This window comes from Cucurbita maxima, unplaced genomic scaffold (assembly GCF_002738345.1).
Source record: "Cucurbita maxima cultivar Rimu unplaced genomic scaffold, Cmax_1.0 Cma_Scf00044, whole genome shotgun sequence".
In the NCBI taxonomy this organism is placed as follows: domain Eukaryota; kingdom Viridiplantae; phylum Streptophyta; class Magnoliopsida; order Cucurbitales; family Cucurbitaceae; genus Cucurbita; species Cucurbita maxima.
The window spans coordinates 1,255,187-1,269,994 of NW_019272060.1; the positions used below are offsets into that span (position 1 = coordinate 1,255,187).

The following is a 14,808-nucleotide window of genomic DNA, read 5'->3' on the forward strand; positions in this document are numbered from 1 at the left end:
GGGTTTACTAGTTTCTTAAGGCATCCAAGTGGTTTAAATCTTGAATTCACATTTTCAAAACATTCAAAACTATTCCAGGATAATATAATTTTTTTTTGGAGAAATATGGTCTTGACCACCCATCACTTTTCGCGATCTTAGGGTACTTAGTCGACTAGAAACATTCTAACTTAGATCAACGTGAAATCATTCTAGTTCTAACGCCCTAATTTTAACTTGGTACATTCATTCCGTGAGTATTTATAGATTTTTTTTTTTTTTAATGGATATGGATGAATTGTTTTTAGAAATTCATTTAAAGGATACTCCTACAAAATTAATTTATTTCTCTAAAAAAATATATATGAATTTGCAATTGGCATGTTTTCATTTTTCAACTTTCAAAACAATGCTATCATGTATATAATATAATCAATCATGGCAATTTTGAGTCTTATAAAGTTGGGTTGCTCCATTTTGCACATGAACAAAACAAAAAATATTAAATAAATAGATTGAAATTTCACCATTATAATAATTGTATATGATATATTCCACTCACATATCACGACATAAATAATTTAGGTGAAATCATTTGTGGTTACTACAATTAAAATAATATCGATTTAGTTATGATAGTAAAAGCGACTATGATGTACTTCACACCTCTCTCTATATATATATATTCCATTTTATGGAAAGGTAGATTTAAGCTTAGGGTAGTTTTTCTTTCTTTTTATTTTTTATTTTTTATTATGAAATAAATATGGTGTTACCTTAAAGCTTGAGCATAGAGAACAAGTGGTAAAAGAATCAAATATCATTATTAATTACATGACAAATATGGGATTCGAATCTTTATGTTTGACTTATTGTATTATAATATTTTACCAAAATCTATGTATATACTATATGTTATTCCAGCTGGCAAATCAATATTTTTCTAAAAATTATTTTAAAGATTTCCCAATTTTTTAAGGTTAAAAGGAAGCTTCTTGGAGTCTTCTTTAAACTGTTAACTTTGGATTAAGTAATGAAAGATATTTCTCAACATCGAGAAAAAAAGAGTTTATTATTATTTTATTGAATAAAGAATGTTAATAAAATCTCTACCATATTGGTTGGTTTTAATTCAAAGCTTTTAATCCCACTGATATTTAATTATATGTTTTAAAATTTATTAATTACTTATAAACCAACTAATAAATTCAGAAAAATGTTAAAATAAACCATCAAATTTTCGAAACCAACGACCAGATTTCTCAAAAGAAATTAAAGAAACCTTGAAAATTACAAAAACATCCCTAGATAGCTGTGTTTCTAGTCTTAATGTATGTTGTTATTATTTTCAACTTTAATATGCTATCATACACTGTGGTATATTTCCTAAGTAGTCAGTCTAGTCTTAATAGTCTCATCATGTGAATTTGACATGAGAGGGAATGAGCTTGGTATATGTCGACTCTATGTTGTTCCTTATCTTACTTTGACAATATCATGACAAGGAAATAGCTGGAAACCTCTAATAATTATTCTTGTCATCGAGCAAACTCAATTATTAAAGCAACAATAATGGTCTCAAATACTGAAAGTTCAAATCTTCGTCCTCACATTCACATTGTAACGACCATAATGTTACTACTAAAACAAATTTATTACTACATGCATGCATGCCTAACTGTTAAGGATATTTAGTAATAAATTATAGTTTACCATATATATTATATTTGATATTTTATTATAATGCAAATATCTAATATTTGTCTTATTATCATAGGTATCTTTTCATTTATTACTATTTTCATATCCTTGTAATTTATTTGATTATAAATAAGATAACTTTCACACCATTTAGGTGTGGTGGATTAATCAAACATTCACACTAACATATGCAGAAAACGAAATGCAATCACATGAAATTATGGTTAGTCTATCTTTTGATATTTTTTATAAAAATATCATGGTCTTACACTCTACTTTCTAGTCTGGACAAAAATTAGTTATGTGATACTTTTGTATGCATACACATAGACATGCCTTTCAGCTAGCATACACTCATGCCGCTAGTGTCACGAAGGGAAAGGAGCCCACATAATATCATGGTGCACATAGATTTCGTAATGTATGTGTTTGTACTAACCATACGTGAAAGTATCCCGATGCATGTGACATACAAAATGCATAAGGTTCCATAGTTTTAAATTATGGTATATGTTTATAATCCAACTCATAACTCCATTATTTTCATGACATAACATCCCTACGAGACATACATATGTAGTACTTGTCATATCTTTCGTGATTAATATGCATGGCTTATCAATGCCTCATAGGCTTAGAATGAACATATTTAGCACACATCAAATAATCATATTCTAATATATTATATATTTTATAGAGAGAAGGAAAAAAAAAAAAAAAAACACAGCCGTCAAAGCAAATATAAGACGTATAAATTGGTAGGTTTGTGAAAAGTAACATTGTTTGGTGATAGAGATAATAGTGATATTTTTGTTCCTTCTCCCCAATGTTGGTTTCACAGCTGTAATGGCATGCTTAGAAATGTACAACTCCGACCACAAGTCCCTCCACCACCGTGCTCCGGCCAGCCCTCGAATCTCCTTCTCAAGTGACTTCGTGGACATCCAGCAGTCCCTCAAACGCCAAGAGCAACGCTCCTGTGCTGCCCCGGGCCCCGTCTCCTCCTCGGATTTCGAATTCTCCGTCTCCAACTACTCCATGATGACAGCCGACGAACTCTTCTTCGAGGGCCGCCTTCTCCCCTTCAAGGACTCCCACAGGGCTGCCACTACTCTTAGAGATGAACTTCTGGTCGAGGAAGAGGAAGACGAGGAGGAGAATGATGTTTCCCAGCGCCCTTCGAGGGGCAGCTGGAAGGGGTTTCTAGGCTTGAAAAAGTCCCAGAATGCCTCCAAGAAAGCGTCCAGTGGCAAAAGGTCGTTGGGTTGGTCCGCCTCAGCTAGTACCACCGCAAACTCCTCCCAGGTAAAGAAAACACTCTCCACAATAGTATGGTTCTTCTCTAAATTAGCGAATGTAGACTTTCATCCAAAAATGTTGATTGATATTTTTAGGTACAAAACGGAGGAGAATCGAGTTGCAAAGACATGGAGATTGAGCTCTAGAGAAAGGGAGAAGCTTAGTTTTCTTTTCTTTTTTTTTTTGAATAAATAAATTTGTAGCTAAGTGTTAAGTTGTGGAGTTGATTAATGTTAAGAAAGAGGTACCGTTTGAAACGATTGTTGAGTAAGTCCTTTAGAATCAAATATTAAAGCATGGCAATTTCATAAAAATCCAAAATTGAATAAAATTGAATAAAATTGAATAAAATTGTATGCTTAAAGAGCGGAAGTCAAAAGAGATACAAAAATTTGATTAAGGTGAGGCTGAATGCGAGGGTTTCAATGCAAACTTTTACAATATTAATGGACACAGCTAAGCCACGATTGTTGGTATCATTTAAAAAATATAATAACACACACTCGCACACAATTTCAAGGTAGGTCTGCAGATTTTTCCATTTACTATATTTAATTGTTTCTTTTCTTTTCTTTTCTTTTTTTTTTTTTTTTTTTTTTTTTTTTTTTTTTTTTTTTTTTTTTTTTTTTTTTTTTTTTTTTTTTTTTTTTTTTTTTTTTTTTTTTTTTTTTTTTTTTTTTTTTTTTTTTTTTTTTTTTTTTTTTTTTTTTTTAAAGAAAGCCGGAAATGAATATTATGAAAAGAGGGAGAAAGCTTCCATGGAAAAAAGGGCTGATATAACAATTATTCACTTAGTTATTTTTAGATAGATATGAAAATTAGAAAACAAAACAAGAAAAACATGAGCGAATAAATTTAATGGTAAAGTAGTTCTTTAAAAGTGATTTATAGAATATTGAAAAATATGGAAACAAATCCGACCTTAGCTCAATTGGTAGAGCGGAGGACTGTAGTGGACATTCCATCAGCTTATCCTTAGGTCGTTGGAGGTATATGTATATACATGAAATAGATTTTGCTAAGGAAAGTTAGGTATTTCAGTCACGTCTCAAAAGTGCTACCCACCCGAATAGTAAGCTGTTCATGAGTATATGTGAAGATTAGTAAATTGTAATAACTGTTAGGATAGCACAACAATGCACACACTTGATTGAACACAAAGAACAACACACTCGATTGAACACAAAGAACAGGATAGAGAAAATGCAAGGAGAACTCTGGCTAAAGGTAAAGGAGGTAAATGATTATGTATAGTAAGAGAACTCTGGCTACTATAGCTACTCTGGCTAAAGGTAAAGGATTATGTATAGTAAGAGAACTCTGGCTACAATGTATAGTAAGAGAACTCTGACTACAGAAAGTACATTTTCAAAGCTCTGTCCGAGGGATATATATATGGTTTAGCTTACTGATATATATGGTTTAGCTTACTATTTAGCTTATATATGATTTATCTGTGCCCTATATATATGGTTTAGCTTACTATACTATATTTAGCTTCTGTACATTTTCAAAGCTTTGTCCAGGGATATATATATGGTTTAGCTTACTATTTAGCTTATATATGATTTATTTGTGCCCTATATATATGGTTTAGCTTACTATACTATATTTAGCTTATATATGGTTTTTCTGTGCCCGGTGATATATATATGGTTTAGCTTACTATACTATATTTAGCTTATAAAGGCCCGAGGGGATGAATATATATATGGTTTAGCTTACTATACTATATTTAGCTTATAAAGGCCTGGTTTAGCTATACTATATTTAGCTTATAAAGGCCCGGGTGGATATATATATGGTTTAGCTTCCTATATTATATTTAGCTTATATATGGTTTTTCTGTCTAAAGGTAAAAGGATGTATTTTCAAAGCCCGGATATATATATGGTATATGGTTTAGCTTCCTATACTATATTTAGCTTATATATGGTTTTTCTATCTAAAGGTAAATGATGTATTTTCAAAGTCCTGCCCGAAGGGATATATATATGGTTTAGCTTCCTATACTATATTTAGCTTATATATGGTTTCTCTGGCTAAAGATAAAGGATGTACTTTCAAAGCCTTACGTGAGGAGATACATATATGGTGTAGCTTACTATACTATATTTAGCTTATATATGGTTTCTCTAGCTAAAGGTAAAGGATGTACTTTCAAAGCCCTGCCCGAGGAGATATATATATGGTTTAGCTTACTATACTATATTTAGCTTATATATGGTTTCTCTGGCTAAAGATAAAGGATGTACTTTCAAAGCCTTACCCGAGGAGGTATATATATGGTTTAGCTTACTATACTATATTTAGCTTATATATGGTTTCTCTGGCTAAAGGTAAAGGATGTACTTTCAAAGCTCTGCCCGAGGGGATATATATATAGTTTAGCTTACTATATTTAGCTTATATATGATTTCTCTTGCTAAAGGTAAAGGTTTTATATGGATGATGGCTAAAGGTAAAGGATTTATAGGCTAAAGGTAAAAGATTTATATTGATGACTTCAAGTATGTATAGTAAGAGAGAAAATAATTTATATCGATGACTTCAAGTATGTATAGTAAGAGAGAAAATACAAGGAGAACTCCGGCTAAAGGTAAAGAATTTATATTGATAACTTTAAGTATGTATAGTAAGAGAACTCTGGCTAAAGGTAAATGATTTATATTGATGACTTCAAGTATGTATAGTAAAAGAGAATATAGAGAATACATAAAGTACATTTTCAAAGCTCTGCCCGGAGATATATATGGTGGGGATATATATGGTTTAACTTACTATATTTAGATTTACCAGATATAACCATCTACTCTATATATAACTATATAGTTTAGCTTACTATATTTAGATTTACCAGATATAACCATCTACTATATATATATATAACTATTTACCATATATAGCTTTACCAGATATAACCAACTATTATATATAACTATTTACCATATATAGTTTTACCCGATATAGATTTTTATAGCTATTTGTTATTTATGACCATTTACTTTATATGTCATTTACCAAATATAGCTTTACTATGTATAACGTCAGATATAACCATCTACTATATATAACTATTTACCATATATAGCTTTACCCGATATAGTTTTTTACTATACGTAGCTATTTACTATTTATGACAATTTACTTTATATATCATTTACCAAATATACCTTTACTATGTATAACCGTTGACTCAACTATAAATAAGCAGCATACTCCATAACCTAACAATTCTCCCACTTGGAGATTGATCCAGTCAACCAAGAATTTCATTCTCAAACGATCTTGAATATCTTCACTACACCATACCAATTGAGGTTTTGCACAACCTCAATATTCCAACATCAACACATTTTGTCAACATGTTTGTTGGATTCTTTGCACCCTCTATCTTCTCAAAACACATCACCAACTTCCATTAACTTGCAAGTGAAATGGTGTCACCTTTCGTGTTTTATCTTTGAATGATAGACCGGGTTTCTCACCAACTGTATGACACTCTGACTATCTCTATAAAGAATCTTTTCGTGCTGCTTCTTGCCCAATTCTTCTAGATAGTCAGTCATCCATATCGGCTTTTTTCCAGCTTCAACTATTGCCACATACTCAGCCTCAGTACAACGCATTTTTGAAGCCTAGACGTCCCATCATCCATGGCTTGCTCCTACTTGATTGTATCCTTCAACTGTAGGGTCTCATCAAAGGGCTATAGTTCCCTTTCATCAACAACAAATAGTGTAATGAAGATACATACATATCTAGCACTCTGATAGTATAAGATGATCTTCTCAACACTGGTTCAGGTGTCACTTGCTCTACTGCTGGTTCCTCTACAACAACCTCAGAAGTTTGTTGAGTATCTGCTACAAGATCACTAGGTGATTTTCTCCGTAAGTCAACCTCAACTCCCACTTGCTTTATTGTCTTGGAACCATGCTCCACATCTGGTTCCTCAGCCGTAGTCTCAGGAGTTTCTTGAGTATCTGCTACAACATCATTAGGTGAGTTTCCCTTCAACTCAAGCTCAACTCCCACTTGTTTCATGGTCTTGGAACCTTGCTCTACATCTGATTCCTCAGCAGTAGTCTCAGGAGTTTCATGAGTATCTGCTACAACATCACTAAGTGTGTTTTCCTGCAACTCAAGTTCAACTCCCACTTGCTTCATCGAACCTTGCTCCACATCTGGTTCCATTTCCAACCGCACTTTCTTCAATTCTCTGGCAATCCTTGTGAAGCTAACTTGTTTCTGCTTGCTCATATCGTAGTTCTCACAATGACCCACATCAACAGATTTCGGACCTTCTAAAACTCCTTTCGCAGCCAGCGTCTTCATTCCTTTCATACTCATATGTCCAAGTCTATTGTGCCATAGACTTGAATTTGAAGCACTCTCAGCAACAACAACTATGTTCAAACGCCTTGTAGTGGTGTATAAGGTTCCAGATTTTGAGCCACGTGCTACCACCCTAGCACCCTTCATAATCTTCCACGAACTCTTCCCTGCTTTTATTGATTTTTGATTTTATTATATATTTTCTATATTCTTTGTTACATAACCTATGCTGTCCAACAGACCAATAGAGATCAGGTTCTTCTTGAGACCAGGAATATATCTGACATTCTTTAATGTCCACTGATTTCCTGCCGGAGTTTTTATGCAGACATCTCCTTTTCCTTTAATCTCCAAATCTTTGTTGTCGGCAAGATACACCTTCTCAAAATTTCCAGACTTGAAATTCTGGAACAACTCTTTATTTGGAGACAAATGAAAAGATGCACATGAATCCAAAATCTAAGATTCAATCGAACTGTCCACGCTGAGGATTAAAGTATCCCCAATATCTTCTACTGAATTTATAGAATCATCGTCATCTCCAGATTTGTGATTTTGCTTCCTCTTTGGTTTTGTACAACCTGTCCGAAAATGACCTTTTTCTTCACAATTCTAACACGTTACGTTTAGTCTATTTGGAGATTTTTCTCGGTTCTTTGATTTTGATTTTGATTTTGATCGCCCTTTGTTTGGGTCCTTCGATTTATTTCTTCCCCGTTGGTCAACACTGAGAGCACTACCAAATTAATTTCCAATTTCTCGTTTGCAAATACTTTCGCTGAGAACTATATCTCGAATTTCATCAAACTTCAATTTATCAGATCCTCGCGAACTGCTGATTGCGGCAACAACAGTATCCCACAACTCGGGTAAAGATGACATCAAAATCAATGCTTTAATTTCATCTTCGAAATTAACTTCCACCGAACTCAGTTGACTTACGATCATATTGAATTCATTTATATGATCAACAACAGATCCACCTTCAGACATTTGTAGATTGAACAATCTCCGCATCAAATACACCTTATTCATAGTCGACGACTTTTCGTACATATTCGATAGCGCTGTCAACAGATCTGACGTTGTCTTCTCCTTGATGATATTGAACGCCACGTTTCTGGATAGCGTCAACCGGATCAGCCCTAAGGCTTGTCGATCCTTGAGTTTCCGCTGCTCCGTGGTCATGGTATCCGGCATCACCCCCAACAAGGGTTCGTGAAGACCTTTCTGATACAGATAATCTTCAATCTGCATTTTCCAGAAACTGAAATCAGATCCATCGAACTTCTCAATTCCAATCTTTGAACTTTCCATCTTCACAGATCGTGGTGACTTCCGCCTAGCTCTAATACCAGTTGTTAGGATCGCACAACAATGCACACACTCGATCTAGATAAACACAAAGAACATGATAGAGAAAATGCAAGGAGAACTCTGGCTAAAGGATTTATATTGATGACTTCAAGTATGTACAGTAAGAGAGAATACAAAAAGTACATTTTCAAAGCTCTGATCGAGAGATATATATATATGATTTAGCTTACTATATTTAGCTTTACAAGATATAACCATCTACTATATATAACTATCTACCATATATAGTTTTACCCGATATAACTTTTACTATACATAGCTATTTACTATTTATGACAATTTATTTTATATGTCATATACCAAATATAAATTTACTATGCATAACCGTTGACTCAGCTATAAATAAGCAGCAGACTCCATAACCTAACAATAACGTTTAATGGAAATTATTAGTTTAAGTACTATGTTATAATATGAGAAGGTTAGTATTCTATATTACTCTTACAACTAGAGGAATGAGAATATTTTCCTCACTCATAGTTGAACTTACACTAGACTATCAATGTTCAGAGAGTAGATCTTGTAGTGGCTAAATATTTGAGAGTGGTAGGTCAACCAAATGTTCATTCTTGCTAATGAGTAACTGAGTTGTTATCCTAAAGAAAAACTATGTAATAAGGGGGCGTTATCCCTCAAGAAAAAGACGTGAAAAGGAGACAACCAAAATACTTGTGAGTGTATACGGTTGGATTATGAAAACCCAAAGACGATAGGGTTGTTGCAATCTCCAAGTATTTTAGAGTGTAAATAAGAAAATATAGTATTAGACTTCATCGTAGGTTTATCAAGAACTTTAAAAGAATGTAGGGTGATAGGGATAACCATTGACACATGCCAAGTCTGTATCCTTCTTGTCAAGAAAGGATACATTACTGTGGATAGTTGTGCACAACTATACAAAAAGGATATTGTTAGACTGCTTGGATTGTCATGGATCGGGACCCATGTTTCACGTCCAATATCTACTATAGGCTTCTGAAGTGTTGGACACCCAATTGAATGTAACACTACTTTTCACCAACAAACAAATGAATAGATTTAACATTTGAGTCGAACATTAAAAGACACCTTACGTGCCTGCATGTTGAATTTCTCAAGCAGTTGAGACTCTAAGTTATACTTTATGGAGTTTGTCTATAGTAATAGTTTTCAAATAACAATTGGTATGACACCATTCAAGGTTTTGTATGGATAACTATACAAATCCTCAATATATTGGAATGGAATGGGTGAACACGAGTTGCTAGGACCAAAGTTGGTTAAAGATACCAATAATGTTGTGCAGAAGATTATGATGAGGATGCACACAATCCATAATTGACAGAAAAGTTATGTCGATGTAAGACATAGGAACCTAGAGTTTGAAGTAGGCGACAAGATATTCTTGAAGGTGACATTGATGAAAGGTGTTAGCATGAAGACAAGTTAAGCTCATGCTTCATCGAGCCCTTCAAAAGTTTGGATCAAATGGACTGATGGTGTATCAAATGGTCTTGCCACCATCCTTTCTCTACACTTAACATATTCCATGTGTTTATACTTTGTAAGCACTTGATCAACTGCTCTAGAGAATGCTAGCCTAACCAAGAAAGGGGCCTAGAAGGTGTGTGAACCAACTGGTGAGTCCATACTCATGCGTGTGTGCCATGTGTAGAATAATAAATACACATCCAATTATCGACTTAGGATAGTCGCCTAAGAGGATATAAACTAAAAGGATAGGTCCATTCATGATTGTATGTGTTGGCATATAACCCCAATAATGGAACCACTTATTAAGTATTTTTTTAAAATACTTAAGCCACGTGTTACTTCTATTTTAGATAAAAGCAAGGCACCCTTGTACGACAAACCTTGTAAATTGAGACTATGACACATGCATAAGATGTATTTACTTCCCTAAATTTAGGTTAGACGGGGGTGCTTGTACTTTTATTGTTTATTTATTTTATTTAGTATTTCATTATATTGTTTTAAATACGTTTTTTAACATGTAAGTCCAAGACAATGTTTTATGCTGAAGTTTCAAATGATTATGTCCGAACAAATGCGTACGTTATGTATACAATAGTGACTTTAGGTTAAGTAGAAACTAGGGTCGTTACATATGTTATGAAAAGGAAAATAATCATCATGTTTATCATGATGCTACGACATTCAATATTCCTTCCGGTTGTCCAACAACAACACTAAAGACACAAGCCTGACTGGCACGAGGTCTAAGGGATGTGCAAACCACCTGGTAGGTCCACATTCGCATGTGGGCCGTATGTAGAATAGTAAATACACATACAATAACCTAGACAGGAAAACTACCTAAGAGAACACAGTCTCAAATGATAGATCTCATTCATGTTGCATGTTTTTACATTCCCTGACTCCAATAGTAGGATTACTTATCGAGTATTTTTTAAAATGCTCGAGTCTTGTACTATTCTTTTATTTTAGGTAAAGGTAAGACCATGACAGTAGTTGTAATTCGTAATCCAATGAATTCTGTAATTTACAATGATTTTTTTGTGGTATTTTGGAAGTTCTTTGGGATGTTCAACTCTCTAAAGCCTTTCTTAGATGAAACTCTCCGAGGTTTTCTTGCTCGAGTCTTGTACTATTCTTTTATTTTAGGTAAAGGCAAGACCATGACAGTAGTTGTAATTCGTATTCCAATGAATTTTGTAATTTACAATGATTTTTTTGTGGTATTTTGGAAGTTCTTTGGGATGTTCAACTCTCTAAAGCCTTTCTTAGATGAAACTCTCCAAGGTTTTCTCTCTCCTTGCAAGCATCGGTTCCAATTTAGCAAAGAGGAATAGTACTCGAGAGAGTTTTTTTCTCCAATTTTTTTCCATTTTAATTCTCATATCAGTTTCCTTTTACTCTCCAACAGAACCATCATCATTATACATACCAGATCAGGGAATTCCTTGTAAGAAGGAAGTACTAGATTGAAGCCAAAAACTTTTAATACATTGCTCAAGAGCTGTTTGTCTCAAGAAATAACTTCCATGTTTTTTGATACACACATTTGGCGGTGAAAAATGAATATGAGCTTCAGGATAAGAAAAATACTGTATTTGGAATATCAAAGTCTTGCCATGAGATCCACTGTTGTTTAACACTGCGTTAATATCTCAGCTCCATCATCGGTTATTAAGATGGTGTGTTCAAATTGTGCTGACAGACTTCCGTCTTCTGTTACGACAGTCCAGTTATCATCCCACATGACAGGATTTATGCTACCCATAGTTAGCATTGGCTCTGCACAAGAATAAAAAAATGTGCACAAAAGAAATCAACAATGGTGCAAGAAGAACGAAAGTATGAATTCTAACGTGCACAAAATATTGTACAATGTACATGCCAACAGCTTTTAACTGTGTTAACAAAAAAAAAAAAAAAAAAAAAAAAAAAAAAATTGCATCCTTGTGTCTTTAATGTTAATTTGGTAGTTGAAAAATATGCTAGGTCCTTGCAAGTTTTTGTATAGGAAAATATTACACAATCCCTAGTTCAGTAACAGTAATAGTGCCTAATGGCGTATACATGGCAAGTAAGAAGGGCAAGAGAAGAAAGAAAGGTTAGTGTGCAAAACTGCAAATGCTTAATCAAAACTAAATCATCCATTAAACAGAGGATTAATTTTTGAGAGCAAGGAGAGCATTGATGTGGTGAATTGAGACGTTGATAAAAAAATAAAAAATAAAAAAAAGTAGGAGACTTGAATTTGCAGAATTGAGAGTTCAGCCCGATCACCTAATTGAAATTATAACCGATTCACTCAATGAAAGTTGGTGTTTACATAATTAAAAACCCAGAACTGAAACCTTAGCCTGAAGTGATTAGTTTTTCTCGCCAACATCCATAGGTTTTGAATGCCTAAATACTAGAACTTATACCACAAGAAATGTAGGCGATCATGATTCTATCAATTTGGTGTTATGGGATGATAACCTAACCCCAGATGCCAAGCTACAAATTTGAATAACGGAAGACGTTCTCAATTTCAAATAGAGAGCACTCTTTAATCTAAAAACTTTCAAGCTGATCAAGGCTGACTTTCAAGCTGGAAGAATAAAGATGAGGTGACTTGGCTTTTGCTGGGATGAAATTTTTTATATAAGCCCATAGTGTAGCATTGAGCTCTAGGTGATGATAGCATGACAAGGAACAGGTTGGCAATTCTAGAAATACTTCATTATATATTGTTAAAGTTCAGAAATGTTATCCAGCCGCCTTTACTCCTCAGGGTGGGCAATGGATAAGAAGATGGTTGGCTTGAAGTTTCCAAATTAGTGCCTATTTTCGTAGGGTCAAGAGAGCTCTTGTTCCTTCTCATTAAAGTCCTTACTCTAAGCTTATGATGGGTGGATGTAACCTTCATGCATTTTTTGTAAGGCCCATAAAATGGTTATGATCCTAAAAGAGCAAGGGTTTCTAATGGTAGCTGCTCAAAGGGATATAAACATTGGTTAACATAATACAGTTTGGAAAAGACAAATACTGCAAAACCCACATTAATCTTTCATTCCTAAATGCTCATTTCTTTGGTTCTAACTAAAATACAGATGGAAATAAAATTTATCATAATACTCAAATCCCACTGACTCGGATCATATTTGAAATATTATTGCAAGTGTAATTTCACTCAACCACTTTACATATGAATTTTTCATTCATAACTTTCGCATGCTGACGTTATTCGCATGTTTCAAGTAATCATCAGAGGAAAAAAATTGTAGATAAACATAATACACAGGAAAACTAAAACGAATGAAATACAATACCAATTGTAAAGGTTTGATTCGACACCATGCGCCCACCATCATTGTTCCCTGAAAAGAGCAAGAAATCTTTCTCAAGTATGTGACAATAATTTCCCTTTTTCATGTGATTGATTAAATAATGCAAACACTTCAGTACAACGCAAAAGCAAATAAACTGAAGAGCAGGAAACCTTTTCTTGATCAAATTATAAAGAGGTCCATATAAGTCATTTATTTGTCATTTTATAATCATGTACATAAAGAACATGTAAAGATCAAAACCATGTTAGATAAACCAGCATGACACAAAAACCACATTGTAAAAGCGAGCATCTAAAGAACAGAATAATTACTGAAGTGAAGAATAACTGGATCAGCATGAAACACACGTCCAACGCCATGGCCAACAAACTGTCGAACTACACCAAATCGATGCTTATCTGCATGGTCACTTGATTAGAGAAACAGAGAAAATTATGAGAACGGAGATTTTCATTATTCCGCAAGATATCACATTGTCTTAAATTAGTCTTGGACAGATGGACAAAACAATTCATTAACATCAACAGAATAAGTGCAGAGTTCTATCCAAGTATCTTATAACAATTATTCATAATACTATGCTTCAACACAATAATCCAATTAATGATTACCCTGCATTGACACAACCATATATGAGTGTGAAGCAAAATTTCTTTGAGATAAATTAGTTTAAATCTTAGCAACCACCTACCTAAGATATTATACCTAATTCAAACAATCCATTAGAGAAATGCACATAATTTGCTCCAATAATAGTTTTTCAAAAATTAAAAGTAAAAAATATATGATCTCTAGAAAATCAAGCTCTTAATTGATTCAACCGTTAATAGGACTTGCTTAAGATTATTTCCGTATATTCTGGGTATATTTTGCTATCTTTCCTTTCATATAGGTTTAGATTTACTGCTTCATTCTAGCTTTATGATTGAGTAATTTCTTGTATAAAGTTGAGAGTTTATCTGCCACTCAAGAAATAAGAAATCTCTTTTTGTCATACATAGCTTCATAGTATCAAAACCCTAGCTTCATTGCCAAAACACTAACCGCTGTCACCAGACTAACCTTCCTCCCAAAGATGAGCCATTGCTCATCCCAAAGTCAAAACCCTTGTAGTTGTCGTTGAAAACCCTCACAGTCGAAATCCTCACAAATCTACCTTTTGATGAAACCCTTGCATGTCACTGTTGTTGGCAACTTCAAATGAAGTTGTGATTGTTTCCTTTGCAAAATGTCACAGATCTACTTCATTTTCGTCGTCCACACCACAAAAATCATGAAGGCCTTTTTTTTTTTGGGGGGGGGGGGGGGT

The 14,808-nt window shown here is 33.8% G+C and overlaps 2 protein-coding genes across 2 annotated transcripts in view; one reads left to right on the forward strand and one right to left on the reverse strand.

The window, feature by feature from the left end:
• Positions 1–2,443: 2,443 nt before the first annotated feature.
• LOC111470374 lies at positions 2,444–3,293 on the forward strand. The gene is made up of 2 exons (XM_023115938.1): positions 2,444–2,985; positions 3,075–3,293. The coding sequence occupies exons 1-2, from the start codon at positions 2,527–2,529 to the stop codon at positions 3,123–3,125; spliced, it is 510 nt and encodes a 169-aa protein (XP_022971706.1). The 5' UTR covers positions 2,444–2,526; the 3' UTR covers positions 3,126–3,293.
• An 8,313-nt stretch (positions 3,294–11,606) lies between these two features.
• Positions 11,607–14,808, reverse strand: part of LOC111470353 (methionine aminopeptidase 1D, chloroplastic/mitochondrial) — a 21,889-nt gene continuing 18,687 nt past the window's right edge. Inside the window, exons 8-10 of the mRNA XM_023115913.1 lie at positions 13,811–13,908; positions 13,479–13,526; positions 11,607–11,952 (exon numbers count right to left, since the gene is read on the reverse strand). Of these exons, the coding sequence (XP_022971681.1) occupies positions 11,807–11,952; positions 13,479–13,526; positions 13,811–13,908 (292 nt within the window). The 3' untranslated portion in view covers positions 11,607–11,806. The remainder of the gene's footprint in view (positions 11,953–13,478; positions 13,527–13,810; positions 13,909–14,808) is intronic.